General features: G+C 43.5%; 1 protein-coding gene across 2 annotated transcripts in view; it reads right to left on the reverse strand.

Annotated features, from left to right (window-relative positions):
* BPIFC (BPI fold containing family C) overlaps window positions 1-18554 on the reverse strand; it is an 88865-nt gene that overhangs the window by 51281 nt on the left and 19030 nt on the right. For both annotated transcript variants that reach the window (XM_008705637.2, XM_008705640.1), the window contains one exon: window positions 16980-17100. In XM_008705637.2, coding sequence (XP_008703859.1) covers window positions 16980-17100 — 121 coding nt within the window. The remainder of the gene's footprint in view (window positions 1-16979; window positions 17101-18554) is intronic.

Consider the following 18554-nt stretch of genomic DNA (forward strand, 5'->3'; position numbering starts at 1 on the left):
GTAAGTCTAGCACAGTCCTATGCAGTAAGGTTAATGGGATGGGAGAGGCATTTAGAGGGCTGAGCAGGATGGGGAACTTACAGAGAAGAGACAGTGTGGGCAGCAAGGGGAGAGAGTGGAGGAGCAGGGGAGGAAGGTGGGGGCTCAAGCAGCTGCTCTGGGCAGGAGAGATGGGGGGTGGGAGAAAATGGTACTGCCACCCAGAGAAGATTCTGAGGGAAGGGACAGCATATATTTTGGGATATTTTTATGAATTTTTTCCATGTGATCTGTGATGTCATTCCTCTTCTTCCATGTCTGGTTGTGTATTCTTTTTCCCTCATACACTAAACTCAATGTGACAATACAATTTCAGGTGTTTCTCCATCAAGCACCTGAGATCTCCGGGTCCCTCAGTAGCACTCGCACCATGGGAAATGGCCTCTCCACGGCACCTGCCTGCTTCTGGCTTTCATTCCTCATCTCCAGCATGATGTCTTTAGAAATTCACATTTCCAGCCAAGCTTTCCCCAGAACTCCCAACTACCCACCGGACACTGCTGTTCGAGATACCTACGCCTGCGTTTCTGTCCTTCATGTGTCAGTACGGCCATTTGTACCCCCATTCCCTTCAGAGCTCAGATCTCAGCTCCAGTATACCTCCTCAGAGAAGCCTTCCTAGGGCCATCCCACAAAAGCGAGCATGCAGCCTCAGTGACAGCACCCTGCCAGTTACAAAGACCAACACATTCCTTACCTTTCTTCAGAGCATAAGTCACAATCTATACATTTTATTTTGTTGTTTGCTTGTTTGCTTTGTAGCTTCATCAATAACCTCCATATAGGGACAGGATTCTGTCTTTTTACTGAAGAGGTCCTTGCCCATATTTGTGGATTGAATGAATGGGATCTGTGAGGACTGACAAGTAAATGATTCAATGAGGAGAGTATCTTCAGGCTTGTTCCTCACCATTGATAAGGCCTACATACTAATGAATGAAATTTTACAGCATTTTCAGTTTTTTAAGAGCAAATTTACAGGTTATTCTAGCGGTCTGAATGTTTGCATCCTCCAAAATTCATAGTTTGAAATCCTAATCCCCAAAAAGTGATGGTATGTGGTGGGGCCTTTGTGAGGGTGCTGTCATGAGGGTGGAGCCTCATGAATGGGACTAATGCCGAATAAAAAAAAAAAGAGGCCCAGAGAGATCCCTGGCTCCGTCCACCATGAGGACACAGCCAGAAGGTGCTGGCTGTGAACCAGGAAGATGTGATCATGCTGGCTCCTTCATCTTGGCCTTCCCAGCCTCCGGAACTGAGCATATAAATGTCGCTGTTTATACACTATAGTGGCCCCAACAGACTGGCGGTTAACACACTTTTTTTCCCACCAGAACTTGTCATCAGTAGATACTATTTTTTTATCCCCATTTTGTCTCCTAAGGAAACACAGGTTAAATAGGTACATATAACGGGAGGGCCTAGGTGAGAGACCTGAAGAGCTGTTCAGGAGGCGGAAATGCCAAGTGAGCATGCCTATTGTTCTTCTACATCTCCCTGGGTTTTCCCCAGGACTGTTCTGGGTTTAGTACTTTGATCCTGCATCCTGGAGAAAACCGGGACAGTGGGAATCCCTCTTACCCAGAAATTTGTAAATAAGACCTTAGATACTTCATGCAATTGTCCCCTGGCCATGTAAAATGGCAAAGACTGAAACAGCAGGGACAGAGGGCGGTGCAGGTTCTAGAACCTACCTGTGTGAAGTCATGTCGAGAGAGGGTGCACCCACCCAACCGAACCCCAAAGAAACTGCAGAAGGCACTCACAACTTCCAAGAAGGAGCAGACACTTAGAGACACCATCTGTGCTCTGTTCTACCCTGAAAGAACGTAAAAGGTGGTAAATTAGGTCAGCCCGGTTATCAGCTTCCCATGCTTTCAGACTGAACGATCCACCAAAAGTCCCAAAAGGTATTCGGGCAGTGGTGGGCTTCATCCGCCGCAGGCACCCTTGACCAGGAGAAACTGGCTTAATTATCCCAGAAAGGAAAATTCTTCCTCTTCCAATTCAATGCAATTTTGACACCTTTTTTCAGTCACATTGGAAATCTCACATTCAATCATTCTCTGGTAACGTAGTCATAATATGTGTGTGTGTGTGTTTTACAGGAGTAATCATTGCATGGGTGGCATTGTCTGCTCATCTAGGTAGAGGATGTTGTATTCATTTATGCTATTGGGCATTGAAGTGTAGCAATTATGTACCACATTTTGAAAACAGGCATTTAAAAAATCCACCACCAGATGATTGTCGACTTAATTATCTTGTCTTCTTTTAGCAGCTGAGTTCAAGGCTGAAGTGGAGAACACATAGTCTTCAAAGGCAGAAGGAATCAGCGTGCTCCCTGGCTTTTGGACGCTTCCTCTCTGAGGTAAGAATCATGAACAAATTCCTCGGGTCGCCCCAGCGTTGTGTGCAACTCTCCCAGCGGGATTACCCTCTCCCTGGTGAGGTCCCGGCTCAGTCCTAGCTGTCAGGAGCCTGAGTCTTCATTGTCTGCCTAGGTTTCTTGTTTTGTATTTTGTCTTTTGCGTCACTGCGTGCTCACCCAGAAGACCAATGAGCAGGTCTAAGAAAAGAAAAAGAGAGTTGGCTTTGAAAGTGATTGACATTTGCCTCAGTCAGCAGTGTTAAGACAGTCACCAATCCTTCTGGCACCTATATTTTTGCCTTCACTTCCAGAGGGGAACCCAGCTCAGTGGCAGTAAAATTAACTTGTCTCAAATTGAACCAGTGTGGATTTGAGTATAGGGCTGCTGTGATCTCTGTGCTTGGGGCCAGGGCTTAAACCATAACACAGTGACCCACATCCTGCCAAAGCAAAGGGCCCTCCCACTTGCCGGAAATTGTTTCCTTAATTGTTTGTACAGTATGGAGTTTGGGGAAGACTAGGTGTAAATTTTCAATGCCCTTTGTCATTTTGAGATCTTGTAAAAAATCAGATGTGTGAGCTGAATCCCTTGAAAAGCGCCCCAGTTCTGCTCATATACTATACCTGTTGATTTAGACCTTTATACACATTTTTGTCTCAACCATTAGCGTTGGAATATTCTGACAGTCCAGGCTCTTTAAACCAGTTGAACTTAATTTTTTCAACCTTTGCCCTGTTTTAAAGGCTGCATTTTTGGGGCACCTGGGTGGTTCAGTCTTTTAAGCGCCTGCTCAAGCCCAGAGATGATCCCAGGGTCCTGGGATCGAGCCCCACATCGGGCTCCTGCTGGGAGCCTGCTTCTTCCTTTTCCCACTCCCCTGCTTGTGTTCCCTCTCTCACTGGCTTTGTCTCTCTCTTGGCAAATAAACAAATAAAAATTAAATAAAGGCAGCATTTCATTCATTTATCGCCCTTTAACTGATTTTCTCAGTAAAGTCTGTCAAAGCTCCCTCTGCGAATACCAATGGCAAGTCACCTGTCTCAGGAATTTCCTAAGTTGTACTAGAGTTTTCTTTTATTTCTTGTCATCAGAATGGCTCAGGCAAGGGCTACTCTAAGTTATATTTATGTTTTTATTTTATTAAGTTTTTGTTTTATTCTGTAGTTAACCACAGTGTAATATTAGTTTCAGGTGTATAATATAGAGAGTTCAACACTTCCATACAACGCCCAGTGCTCATCAGGACAAGTGCCCTCCTGAATCCCCTACTCACCTGTTTCACCCATCCCCCACCTCCCTCTGGTAACCATTTGTTTGTTCTCCATAGTTAAGAGTCTGTTTCTTGGTTTGCTCTCTCTCTTTTTCCCTTGCTCATTTGTTTTGTTTCCTAAGTTCCACATATGAGTGAAATCGTATGGTATTTGTCTTTCAACTTATTTCACTTAGCATGGATCTCTCCAGCTCATCCATATTAGTTGCAAATGGCAAGATTTCATTCTTTTTATGGCCAAACGAAATTGCATTGAGTGTGTGTATATCACACCTTCTTTATCCATCATCTGTCAGTGGATACTGGCTGTTCTATAGTTTGGCTATTGTAAATAATGCTGCTAATAAATACAGGGATGCATGTATCTCTTTTGAATCAGTATTTTTGTATTTTTTGGTGTAAATACCCAGTAGTACAATTACTGAATCATATGGTAATTCTGTTTTTAACTATTTGAGGGACCTCCGACCATTTTCTTCACACAGCTGGCTGCACCAGTTTGCATTCCCCACCAACAGTGCACAGGTTTCTTCTTTTTCTCCATATTCCTTGCCAACACTTGTTTTTGTGTCATTGATTCTAGCCATTATGACAGGTGAGGGAATATCTCACTGTACTTTGATTTACAGTTCCCCTGATGATAAGCTTATGTTGAGCATCTTTTCATGTGTGTCTCTTTGGGCATCTGGATGTCTTCTGTGGAGAAATGTCTGTCCATGTCTTCTGCCCATTTTTTAATTGATTATTGTAAGGTTTTGGGGGTGTTGAATTGTCTAAGTTCTTACATATTTTGGATACTAACCCTTTATTGCATATGTCATTGTTGCAAATATCTTCTTCCATTCCATAGGCTGCCTTTTAGTTTTGTTGATTGCTTCCTTCATGGTGCAGAAGCTTTTTATTTGATGAAGCCCCACATTTATTTTTTGCTTTTGTTTCCCTTTTCCTCAGAGACATATCATAAAAATGTTATGGTGGAGCCATAATTAGAAGTGTTATTCTTTGTCCTGCTTTTATTGGTATGGAATGTAAGATTTCTGAGGCTTTGAATCCTGGAAAAACAATTCCTCAGATGCAACAAAATAGGTAACTTGTTGGCAGGGTTTTTAAGTCATCTTGATCCCTTCTTTAGCAGGCAACCTATCCTGCCCCTTACTTGTCAGCCAAATTACTTAACCTTTTAGGACTCATCTCCTTGCTTGACAAGGTTCCCCTCCCTCCTCTGCATAAATTATCATCCTAACAAACAATTCAACTGAAAGTTACATACAACCTTTTTATAGCCCTGTAATTTATTCACTCGTAAAATTCTAGAGAAAAATATGTTTCTTTTCTATGTGCAATTTTGAGTTCTTGAATCTCCATGTCAGTGTAGACCATTTCAGAAACTTCCTTACCCAAGACGGAAGATAGATTTTTACTGCTGGAGGGGCATTTAAAATTCTATTTGTGCCCAAGAAAATATGAAAGGATTTGCACTTTGATGCTTGAAATCTTCAGATGCTTAATGATTTTTCTCCCCACATAGAAGATGGCATCAAGATCTCTAAAGTTCCCAGATGAAAATGAAAATGTAGCACTTATCAAGTAATAAATTCATAAACACTAGAATTGGGAACCAGAAGAGCAAGGTGTGGTTCCCAGGTGCCTGACTTACCATGTGGTCTCCAGACAGGTCATTCAGACTCTCCAAGTCTCTGTGTTCACATGCCTCGATTTAGTAAACATCTGCCTCCAAAAACGGCTGTGAGTTTGGTAAATGGTAAAAAACATATACATAAAAATTCATTATTTTCGCTGTTACCCATTAACAAGTAATAGCTCTGATTTTGTTTTATTATGCTTTTTCACTGTAGAAAATGGAGAGTTATTTATATGATGATGGTTTGGCTTTTCTCCTTTTTTCCCCACACTTTTCTAGGAACTTTCTTAGTTAACCAGAATCTTGTAACCCAGTCAGTTAGTCGGTTAGCAAATACTACTGAGGTCCTAACTACATGCCAGGCAGAGAGATCATGTCAACCTTTAATTGATATACAGTCAAATGTGTATAGAGTTTTGGTCTTAATATTTTTTCCCATCGCATTGTCACTGCTATGAAAATGTTTTCTTCTTTAAAATAAAATCTCTCTCATGCCTGCCTTGGCATGACACATCCATTTACAGTTCTGTCTTGCAGCACATCACAGTGTGACTGCACATCATATGGTCCTCACCATTTGTTAAAAATGTGGACACTTTTATACCAATTGGTGAATAGCCACTACTCCAGCCCCAGGAGTGTTGCCCCTCACTCCCATAGTTTCATCCATCTCTGGGCATCCTCTTCTTCAGGAACCCTTGACCACCACCCCCCCAAGCTCGACAAAAGGATCAAGGAGGGCCTAGCACACATGGCAACTGGCCCTAGCTTCTGCATCATTCTGAGTATACGTATGTTAATATCACCCCTGCCCCTCGCTGTTTGTCCGCACTCCCTCACATTTCCTCCAACCCTCAGATCACTTGCTGCCTCGACCAGAGACCGCTCTCCTACCCAAGCCCCGCCCCTTGGCTCGGTATTGTCATTGCCTCCAGTGCTTCCTTTGGTGTCCTCTGCACCCAACCATCCCCAAGTCACCCTCCACAGCCCTGCCCCCAGCACCGCTTGCACAGATTCTTTTTCTGTACATTGTCCCAGACTAACTCCAAACCAGCTTGTATGTGAAACATCACACTGAATGCCAAGGCCATAGCATAATATTGAAATGCTCATCTTCTAATAGTAAATAGTCAACACTCTGAGTCTCCCACCCCACCCCCAGTACCCCCTGCCACACTGGCCGGTCCTCCAAGATTCCTCCTGTCCCCATGATCCAGTACTCCTCACCTCTCCAGCCCTGCTCCTGGACTGTGGCCAGCATCTGTTCGTATCGGGTACACGCACTCCACTAGTGTACAAATGCTTTGTTAATCACCTCTGCAAAGAACTGTAATATAACACAGAGCGAGGTAAGGGCTCTTTCACTTACACTTCATTGATTCACTTGCCAATACCTATCAGTCACTCCATGTCCGAGACACTAAGACGAAGGCTCTAGGACCTCCAAACCTGGAAATGGGAAGTCTCTCTGCCTCATGGCACGCATATTCTCAGCAGAGAAGACAGTGACAGTATGTGAGAAAATAAAGACACACACATGAATAAATATCTATTTTGACCAAGGATTCAGGAGGAAATGAGATTAACATTAGGAAGTCAGAAATGGCTTCAGAAGGAAGGCTGTATTTAAAATGAACCTTTAAGGAGGTACAGTGTTTCTGCAGGCCTATGCAGGTGAACAGCATAAGCACAGGCATTAGGCAGGAACCATGGTAAGTAAGTTTAGGACCAGGGATCCGCTTTTCTTCGGACAGAGGGGCCCCTGGGCATGATGAGAAATGTAAGTAAGTTGACTGAGCCAGCCGCTTCTCACACCTGAAGGCAGAGCGTACGCACTCACAGAACAGATAGGTCAAGACCCCAGTTCTCAACCTCATGGCCCTCCAGCAAATACCCACATAAATCTTCACTCATCTGAACATAGACTCCCTGTAAAAATTGGGCAATGTACATTCCTAGACAAAATGCCAACCCATGGGGTGCCTGTGGCTCGTGCCATCCTACTCTTGGCTTTGGCTCAGGCTACCATCTCAGGGTCATAGGATCGAGTCCCTTGTCAGGTCTCCATGCTCGTCGCGCTTGCTCTCTCTCTCTCTCTCTCTCTCTCTCTGCCCCCTCTCTCTAAAATAATAAATAAATAAATAAATAAATAAATAAATAAATAAATAAATAAAATCTAAAAATTAAAAAAAATGCTAGCCCAAGGGGTAAATAGGGCAGCTCTCGCTCTCCTACCAAGCTGGGCACACTGGTGTGGGATTTTCCAAAACATTTTCTGCTTGCCCCCGCTTTGTGCCAGAATGTGGCATAACTCCAAAGGACACCTTTTCCCATTCCATACAAAAGGCCAAGATAGGCTAGCAACAGCCTTGCATGGATACTCCTCTCCCTGGTCAGGTTCTGTTCCTCTCAAGTAAATTCTCTGGAATACCCCTTGTCTACATGATTCCACTCCCACCTCTATGGCCTTATCCATAAAGCCCACATAACCCCATTTATCAAACCTCTTTTCTCTTCTTGGCCAAGCACCCCATACACACCTCTTGCAATGATCTTTTCCTTCATCCAGGCTGCTCCTGAATCCCAGCCCTTTCTTGAATCCTTCCATGCCACACCCGGACCTCTCCCTCTGCATGGCTCCCACAACTTCCTCTTCCTTGACCACCCCCACAAATGCTTCCTGATTTGTTTTATGTTATGTAATTCAGTGGGTATCTGTCATCTGTGGGTTTTTGTCACTTATGAACACAGCAATGGTAGCTCACCCAGATTGTAAACTGTCTGAATCAGGAACAAGGCCTGTGAATGTATTATTACTCACTCAGTGTCATTAAAAGAAACCCATGTCACTGTTGCTATTGGTAACCCGTCATTCATCATGAAAATGGGCTGGGGCACCTGTGTAGCTCGGCAGTTAAGGATCCAACTCTTGATCTTGGCTCAGGTCTCAATTCAGGGTTGTGAGTTCAAGCCCACATTAGTCCATTGGGTGTGGAGACTACTTAAGAAAGAAAGGGGGGAAAAAGAAAAGAAAGAAAGAAAGAAAGAAAGAAAGAAAGAAAGAAAGAAAGAAAGAAAGAAAGAAAGGAGAAAGAAAGGAGGAAGGAAAGAAAGGAAAGAAAGAAAGAAAGAAAGAAAGAAAGAAAGAAAGAAAAAGAAGAAAGAAAGAAAGAAAGAAAAGAAAATAGGCTGCCATTAATTTATTGAGTCCATTCATTAAACAATATACGTTGAATATTTAATATATGCCAAGCACTAGCAATTTAACAGCAAAAAAGATGGCGCTTCCTTGAAGATGTTTATTTAAGATTTTGTGTGTATGTATCTACGGTGTGCCAGGCATTCTACTAGATTCTGGGGTGAGCTTGGCATGTGTGTTAGGAAGGAAGTCTTTGAGGCAGTAGAAGTGTAGAGCAGGGCAGGGCCCATCAGCTGGGCTGTGAGCTTAAACCCTGTCCTGTGGGCAAAGGGGAATCATTAAGGGGTCTGAGCAAATGAGTGATTGTCTCACATTCTCTGAAGCCACCTTTCTAAACTACCAACTCATGTTCTAAAACTGTCAAAAATCCCGCATCCTCACCCCCCTGACTCTTCCCAAGGCATATCACAAGTGGTACATTTACGGTAAGGCTCTTGTGTTGCATTGCATTGTATTACCGAGTCATAACTATCTGTGTGCTGACTCACCCACTAGTCTGTGAGAAGCAGAAGTCAAGGGACACACATAGGTCATCTCTCCATCCTCAGCACCTAGCACATGTTCTGGTGTGCTCAATAAATGATTACTGGATGGGTGGGTGGGTGGATTGATGCTTGGATGGATGCATATACGGACAGATGGATGGATAGAGTGAATTCTGGAAGTGAGCAATGCAACAAGAAATTGAATTGACCAAAGAAAAGTCAAAAATAATAAAGGAACCATAAATGTTGGTTAATTGCAGATGCTATACAAAGGCAGTCCAAGTCCTCTGGGGATGTTTCTTCCTGTGGAGTCTCCACATCTCATCCGCCCAGACCATTTACCCTGGAATCAAGGCCAGGGTTACTCAGCGGGCTCTGGACTATGGTGAGTCGAGTGCTTCCAGAAACCAGGCTACAGCTCCAGAGGTGGAGTTTATGACCCAAGCTCATATTGGAATCGTCTCATGACTGAAGCAAGCTGTCCTGTGGGATGATCCAGCCCCTTATGGGAGGCTGCAAGATGGCTGGGAAAGAAGTGTTGTCTAAAAACAATCACCTTGATGGTAGGCCTGTCCAAACACGGCCACAGATATTCATTCTCTCCCTGCCTCCTGCCAGCTGTGCCCCCCTCTTGCACCTACAGTGCATGTCTCTGCTCTAACGGGCCACATCAGGATAGGGGAGAGGAGGAGTGAGAGTAAAAGTAACATCTTAAAACTTCATAAAGGGCTTGATTCCAAAAGGAACTTAGAGTCCCTAAAATTGGTGTGCCAAATTTCACATAGGTGATGATTGTACATTTTTCTTGAGAGAGGTCTCATACATTCATTATTAGATGCAAAAAGGAGCCTAAGACACTGAAAGATTAAGAAAATCTCTTTAGATGTGTTCATAAACACAGGGAGAGAAAATGTTGAGCAGAGCTGGGGTGAGGCCAGATTGTGTACGGGAAAGGAACTGCGAAATCAAAGTGTGCGGGCCTGGTTCTCTCCTGTAACTCTTGGCCCAAGGTTAGCTGAATACAGGCAGATAGATCCACTCTGATTCTTCTTAACTAAAGCAGTCAACCCAAGTACTGCTAGTCTAACTCAGAAATACCTAAGTGTGACTCAGAACGCCTCACCGGCCACACCAAAAAGAAAACCAGGAAGGATAGAGGGGAGTGAAGGAAGGGCCGGAGGAAGGAAAGATTGAGTTTGGGCAACTCCTTGTCCTTCCCCCAGTACCTCATCTGACACACAGGAATCTAAAGTTTCCATCTTGCACAATTGTCATATGAGCTGGTTCTCTAATGAGAAACACATACCAGGAATGCACGTGTGTGTATCCATATTTGTATATGCATGTGTGTATGTGTGTGTATCTTGTTACTATATTAAGGCTTATATGCACAGAAATACATATCAGAAATAGATATCTTGTAACAGTATTAAAGTTGTAAGAATAGCTTATTCCACCCTCAAGATAAGAGCAATTAAAAGAACAGATCTATTCTGTTCACATGGGTATGAATCTCAGTTCTGCCGCTTTCCTCAATATGTACGGTTGGGCCAGTGGGTTTCTCATCTGGAAAACGGGTGAGGAGAATGACAAATGGTGCCCCTGTCGTGATGTGAGGACCAGATGGGATCATCTGTAGAGATACGGCATGGGGTGGTGGGGAAGGACAGGCTTAAAGCGTGAACCATGTCTTGGTTGGATGCCTACCATGACCACGCTCTTGATATGTGCCTTACGGGCTCTGGGTTGATTTGATTCCCACAACAACCCTACAAAGAAGGGATAGTGATTCTACAGAGGAGGAACCTGAGTCTCAGAGGGGGGCTGGACCGAATCTGCCACATCACACACCAGTACGGGGGCAGGCAAGATCGGGAGCTCAGGTCTGCTCTGCCTGATTTCAAAACCTGTTTCTGCTGTCTGTTCCCCATTCCTCCAAAGCCTCGTGATGACACCCAGCAGCTGGGAGCTCTCGGGCAAGCCCATGAACCTCTCTGAGCCTCAACTGCCTCCCTGTGTGAAATAGGGATAATAATACCTATGTCACTGGGTTGCTCTGAGGATCAAAGGATAGAATATGTAGAGTGTGGACAGTCCTGGCACACAACTTATTATCTCATGACAGTGTTGGGATTTGAAACTAAGCTGTCTGATAGTGCCTTTGGTTCCATCTTTTATATTCTTTACACCTATCCCTGCATCCCTATATTACAATATCATTCGTGGTATTACAGAGGATAAGATCTGCTCTTCTTCTCCACAGGGATAGCCTAAATGGAAATGTGCTTAAGCTGCAAAATAAGGGGTAAAGGCAAAGCTTCCTCCTTAAGAAGGTTAAAAATGAAAAGATCATTCTTCATTACTATGTCAGTTACTTTTCTCAAGCTCTTTATGTGCACGAGGGCTCTTTTCCTTCATGAGCTCAGAAAACTGTGTCCTGTGGTGCTACCTAAAAGACAGATTTAGTCCTGAGATTGCACAAAAGCAGGGCTTGCTAACCTTTTGGAGTCCTGGGATCCTTTGAGAATCTGATGCAAATGTGGGAGTCTCTCCCCGAGAAATGAGACACAAATGCACATGCACACATCCTACTCCACACAGTCTTTACTAGGATTTCCGGAGGATTAGAGTGCCCACCTAGCACCTCCTCAGGCCAAAAATTGCTGAGCTTAAGAATCTAGGGAGAGGGCGCCTGTGTGGGTCAGTCAGTTGGGTGTCTGCCTTCACCTCTGGTCGATTGATCTCAGGGTCCTGGGATCGAGCCTGGCATCGGGTCCCGCTTAGTGTGGAGTCTGCTCTTCCTTCTGCCCCTCCCCCACTCATGCTCCCCTCTCTCGTTCTCTCTAATAAATAGATAAAATCTTTTTGAAAAAATAAAGAATCTAGGGGAAAGGGGAGAATGTGGAATAACTTTCTAATAAGACATGGATTCTGGAGCCAAATTGCCCAGATTTAACTATGGGGCCCCTAGTCTTTGCTGTGTGAGCGTAGGTGAGAATTCATCTCTTTGAGGTTCAGTTTGTCAATCTGTAAAACGTGGATGATGATAACGTTTTGTACTTCTCCTATCACAATGCCCGTAGTAGTATCCTTTAGCCTTGGCCACATAATGGGAATCTCTCATGCTCTTAGTCATAGGGTCCTGGGGTCTTCATTGTTCTCTGAAGACCAGCCTTTCGAAACAGAAACAATCACACCACTTGTAGGGTTGTTGCTTAAGTTTTGAGCACGCCTTACTCAGTAAACCCTATGTGTATGTTTCATGATGTTAGGCCATTCTCATCTTCGACATCATCAATAAAGCTCTCTGGTTCCTTCACAGGTGTTCTAGCTGGAATGGACATGATTGAGCAAATGGTTAAGGAAAGAAATATCCCAGACCTAAGAGGTTCTGAATTTCTGGAATTTCTGAAGGTTGATTATGTGAACTACAATTTTCTAAGAAGTAGAAGAGTATTTTTAGTGGTGGAATTATTCTTTAAAACCTTAGGTTGTGGATATGCCATTCGGTGTGCTGGTTAACACCAAGAACCTGCAGAGAGAAGTTAACCTCACCTTTGGCCAGGGCTTATCAGATGAATGAACCAAGAAAGAGGGGTCATAAAGCTGACAAAGAGTAAGATTGGGGTCAGACACCTGGTCCAAGTCCAGTCCTCCTGCACACTAGTTGTGTGCACCTAGTGAATTGGTCTCAGAGTCTCAATGTCCTTGCCTCTCTTTTCCTTGCCCCTTGAATACATGAGAAATTTTTACCATCCCATTGCTGACCCACCCTAAACCTAAATGCAGGATTCAATCACAGTCTCAGAAACAAATCTGGCCTCATCAAGTCTTCCTTACTTTAGTGAAGTTTAGTTGAGATTTCTCAGATGTCATAGAAATGGGCCACAAATAAGAAGCTCAAAAGAAAGAGTAGAGGGGCGCCGGTAGCCCAGTCGGTTAAGCGCTGACTCTGATCTCTGCTCAGGTCTTGATTCTGGGTCACGGTTCAAGCCCTCACATTAAAAAAAAAGAAAAGAAAAAGAAAAAGAAAAGAAAGAAAAGAAAAGGAAAGGAAAGAAAGGAAGGAAAAGAGAAAGAAGAGGAGAGGGATCCTGTGGAAGCCCCACAATTTTATCTGAACCCAGCTTTTCTGTATTTCTCTGCCCACCATCCTCAGTTCTGGCTTCTGTCCTCAAGCTTCTCGTGGTCCAGTAGGCCACTGCAGCTCAGCCATCAGGATTCATATTTTAGGCCCATGAAGGAGTAAGAGGACTTCTTGTAAGCGGGTTAGTCTCTTCAGTGAGTTTTTTTCTGGAGTCCTGCTCTAATAATACCTGACTTATCTAATGGATCAGATCTTAGTCTTGCGACCATACATTATTATTATTATTATTATTATTATTATTATTATTATTAGCAAGGAGACTGGAAAATTCATTTTCCAAGAGACATCGTCATCCTGAACAAAATTAGGATGTTTGGGAAAGAAGAAGGGGAAGTGGATGTTCAGATAGCAGCTGGCCACCTCTGTCATAGTTGCCAACAAAAGCCCCAAAGGGCAGTGTAGGGAGAGGACGTCTTTGTCCACCTTGAGCTCAATCTTGAAGGTAAAGCAGAAAGTCAAGATTTTATAAGGAATTATCTGTGAGTCACATTTGCCCCCAAGGCTTTATGAGTCCAGTGGTATCCCTGATGCTGTAACCCTTGGAGTAATAATTTCCCTGCTATCAAGGATACCATTCTATAAAACCATGAGTTTTTGGGAGGGTGGGAAGGTGGGGAGAAGAATGGTGATCTAGGAAAAGCTCCTAGCAAATGCTCTAGTTGTTAATAAAGACAGCCATTCAAGAAGTATTTATTGAGGACCTACTAGTGCCAAGGCTTGTCCCAGGCATAGGGGGTCTTGTAGCAAATGACACAGATATCCCTGCCCTTAATGTCCAATAAGAGATGGACATTATGTGTTTACAAAATGAATTATTTAATTACAATGACAATGATACCCCAGCAGAAAAATCCAGGGTTACACATATATTAGTGAAGTGCAGGTGAAGATTATAGTGGGAGAAGAGAAACTGGAATGGTACATTTTTACCTGTGCTGCCGCACAGGACCACGAGCCACACTGGCTACTGAGCACTGAAATGGGATCTCATAAGTAAGGCACTGAAGTTTTACTTACTTAATTTTAATTAATTTTAAAATAAATGGTACTTGAGTCAATTACTGAAAAGCTTTTAAGTGTGTATGGAACAATTTGAGTATAGAAGTGTACTTTTGCAGTTGAAAATTATCCAATCTAAATATAGGACAGGTATTTCTGATGAAATTCAATATCCAGATTGAGGCATGTTATGAATGAAAAAAAAAAAAAAGACCATATTCTGAAGACTTATTTTGAAAAAGGAAAACAGGGGCACCTGGGTGGTTCAGTCGTGTAAGCTGCCTGCCTGCTCAGGTCATGATCCCAGGGTCCTGGGATCGAGCCCTCACATCGGGCTCCCCCTGCTCCGCTGGGAGCCTGCCTCCTCTTCCCTCCCCACTCCCAGCTTGTGTTCCCTCTCCGGCGCTTCTCTCTGTCAAATGAATAAATAAAATCTTTAAAAAAAAAAAAAAAGGAGGGGCGCCTGGGTAGCGCAGAGTCGTAAAAGCGTCCTGCCTCGGCTCTGGGCGTGATCCCGCGTTCCGGGATCGAGTCCCACATCGGTCCTCCGCTAGGAGCCTGCTTCTTCCTCTCTCACTCACCTGCTGTGTTCCCTCCTCTCGCTGGCTGTCTCTCTGTCACATAAATAAATAAAATCTATTTTTTTTTTTTTTAAAGATTTTATTTATTCATTTGACAGAGAGAGAGACAGCCGGAGAGGGAACACAAGCAGGGGGAGTGGGAGAGGAAGAGGCAGGCTCCCAGCGGAGCAGGGAGCCCGATGTGGGGCTCGATCCCAGGACCCTGGGATCATGACCTGAGCCGAAGGCAGACGCTTAACGACTGAACCACCCAGGTGCCCCTGTTTTCCTTTTTTTCAAAATAAGTCTTCAGAATATGGTCTTTTTTTTTTTTCATTCATAACATGCCTCAATCTGGATATTGAATTTCATCAGAAATACCTGTCCTATATTTAGATTGGATAATTTTCAACTGCAAAAGTACACTTCTATACTCAAATTGTTCCATACACACTTAAAAGCTTTTCAGTAATTGACTCAAGTACCATTTATTTTAAAATTAATTAAAATTAAGTAAGTAAAACTTCAGTGCCTTACTTGCAGTAGTCCCATTTCCAGTGCTCAGTAGCCACATGTGGCTCGTGGTCCTGTGCGGGCAGCACAGGTCAAAATGTACCATTCCAGTTTCTCTTCTCCCACTAGTAATCTTCACCTGCACTTCATAATATATGTGTAACCCTGGATTTTTCTGCTGGGGTATCATTGTCATTGTAATTAAATAATTCATTTTGTAAACACATAATGTCCATCTCTCTTATTGGACATTAAGGGCAGGGATATCTGTGTCATTTGCTACAAGACCCCCTATGCCTGGGACAAAGCCTTGGCACCTAGTAGGTCCTCAATAAATACTTCTTGAATGGCTGTCTTTATTAACAACTAGAGCATTTGCTAGGAGCTTTTCCTAGATCACCATTCTTCTCCCCACCTTCCCACCCTCCCAAAAAACTCATGGTTTTATAGAATGGTATCCTTGATAGCAGGGAAATTATTACTCCAAAGGGTTACAGCATCAGGGAATTACCACTGGACTCATAAAGCCTTGGGGGCAAATTGTGACTCACAGATAATTCCTTATAAAATCTTGACTTTCTGCTTTACCTTCAAGATTGAGCTCAAGGTGGACAAAGACGTCCTCTCCCTACACTGCCCTTTGGGGCTTTTGTTGGCAACTATGACAGAGGTTGCCAGCTGCTATCTGAACATCCACTTCCCCTTCTTCTTTCCCAAACATCCCTGAATTTGTTCAGGATGACAACGATGTCTGCTTGGAAAATGAATTTTCCAGTCTCCCTTGCTAATAATAATAATAATAATAATAATAATAATAAGTATGGTCGCAAGACTAAGATCTGTCCATTATTGTATAGTCAGAGTATTATTAGAGCAGGACTCCAGAAAAAACACTCACTGAAGAGACTAACCCAGCTTACAAGAGTCCTCTTACTCCTTCATGGGCCTAAAATATGAATCTGATGGCTGAGCTGCAGTGGCCATACTGGACCACGAGAAGCTTGAGGACAGAAGCCAGAACTGAGGATGGTGGGCAGAGAAATACAGAAAAGCTGGGTTCAGATAAAATTGTGGGGCTTCCACAGGATCCCTCTCCTCTTTCTTTCTCTTTCCTTCCTTTCTTTCCTTTCCTTTTCTTTTCTTTCTTTTCTTTTTTCTTTTTCTTTTTCTTTCTTTTTAATGTGGGGCTTGAACTCATGACCCTGAGATCAAGACCTGAGCAGAGATCAAGAGTCAGACGCTTAACCGACTGAGCTACCCAGGCGCCCCTCTACTCTTTCTTTTGAGCTTCTTATTTGTGGCCCATTTCTATGACATCTGAAATCTCAACTAAACTTCACTAAAGTAGGGGAAGACTTGATGAGGCCAGATTTGTTTCTGAGACTGTGATTGAATCCTGCATTTAGGTTTAGGGGGTGGGGTCAGCAATGGGATGGGTAAAAATTTCTCATATTATTCAAGGGGCAAGGAAAGAGGCAAGGACATTGAGACTCTGAGCCAATTCACCAGGTGCACACAACTAGTGTGCAGGAGGGCTTGGACTTGGACCCAGGTGTCTGACCCCAATCTTACACTCTTTGTCAGCTTTATGACCCCTCTTTCTTGAGGTCATTCATCTGATAAGCCCCTGGCCAAAGGTGGGTTAACTTCTACTCTGCAGGTTCCTGGTGTTATACCAGCACACCAGATGGCATATCCACAACCCTAAGGTTTTAAAGAATAATTCCACCACTAAAAATACTCTTCTACTTACTTCGAAAAATTGTAGTTCACATAATCAACCTTCAGAAATTCCAGAGATTCAGAACCTCTTAGGTCTGGGATATTTCTTTCCTTAACCATTTGCTCAATCATGTCCATTCCAGCTAGAACACCTGTGAAGGAACCAAAGAGAGCTTTATTGATGATGTCGAAGATGAGAATGGCCTAACATCATGAAACATACACATGAGGTTTACTGAGTAAGGCGTGCTCTTAGAAACTTAGAAAGCAGCAACCCTACAAAGTGGTGTGATTGTTTCTGTTTCAGAAAAAGACACTGGTCTTCAGAGAGGCTAATGAAGACCCCAGGACCCTATGACTAAGAGCATGAGAGATTCCCATTATGTGGCCAAGGCTAAAGGATACTACTACAGGGCATTGTGATAGGAGAAGTACAAAACGTTATCATCATCCACGTTTTACAGATTGACAAACTGAACCTCAAAGAGATGAATTCTCACCTACGTCACACAGCAAAGAACTAGGGGCCCCATAGTTAAATCTGGGCAATTTGGCTCCAGAATCCATGTCTTATTAGAAAGTTATTCCACATTCTCCCCTTTCCCCTAGATTCTTTATTTTTTTAAAAAAGATTTTATCTATTTATTAGAGAGAGACAGAGAGAGAGGGAGCATGAGTGGGGGGAGGGGCAGAAGGAGAAGCAGACTCCACACTAAGCGGGGAGCCCGATGCCAGGCTCGATCCCAGGACCCTGAGATCACGACCAGAGGTGAAGGCAGACACCCAACTGACTGACCCACACAGGCGCCCCTCCCCTAGATTCTTTAAGCTCAGCAATTTTTGGCCTGAGGTACGGGGACTGTTGGGCACTCCTAATCCTCCTGAAATCCTAGTAAAAGACTGTGAGTAGGATGTGTGCATGTGCATTTGTGTCTCATTTCTCAGGGGAGAGGCTCCACATTTGCATCAGATTCTCAAAGGATCCCAGGACTCCAAAAAGGTTAGCAAGCCCTGCTTTTGTGCAATTCAGGACTAAATCTGTCTTTACATGGTAGCACCACAGGACACAGTTTTCTGAGCTCATGAAGGAAAAGAGCCCTCGTGCACATAAAGAGCTTGAGAAAAGTAACTGACATAGTAATGAAGAATGATCTTTTCATTTTAACCTTCTTAAGGAGGAAGCTTTGCCTTTACCCCTTATTTTGCAGCTTAAGCACATTTCCATTTAGGCTATCCCTGTGGAGAAGAAGAGCAGATCTTATCCTCTGTAATACCACGAATGATATTGTAATATAGGGATGCAGGGATAGGGTGTAAAGGATATAAAGATGGAACCAAAGGCACTATCAGACAGCTTAGTTTCAAATCCCAACACTGTCATGAGATAATAATAATTGTGTGCCAGGACTGTCCACACTCTACATATTCTATCCTTTGATCCTCAGAGCAACCCAGTGACATAGGTATTATTATCCCTATTTCACACAGGAGGCAGTTGAGGCTCAGAGAGGTTCATGGGCTTGCCCGAGAGCTCCCAGCTGCTGGGTGTCATCAGCGAGGCTTTGGAGGAATGGGGAACAGACAGCAGAACACAGGTTTTGAAATC

This window comes from Ursus maritimus, unplaced genomic scaffold, assembly GCF_017311325.1.
Source record: "Ursus maritimus isolate PB19 unplaced genomic scaffold, ASM1731132v1 scaffold_21, whole genome shotgun sequence".
NCBI classification, from domain to species: Eukaryota; Metazoa; Chordata; class Mammalia; order Carnivora; family Ursidae; genus Ursus; species Ursus maritimus.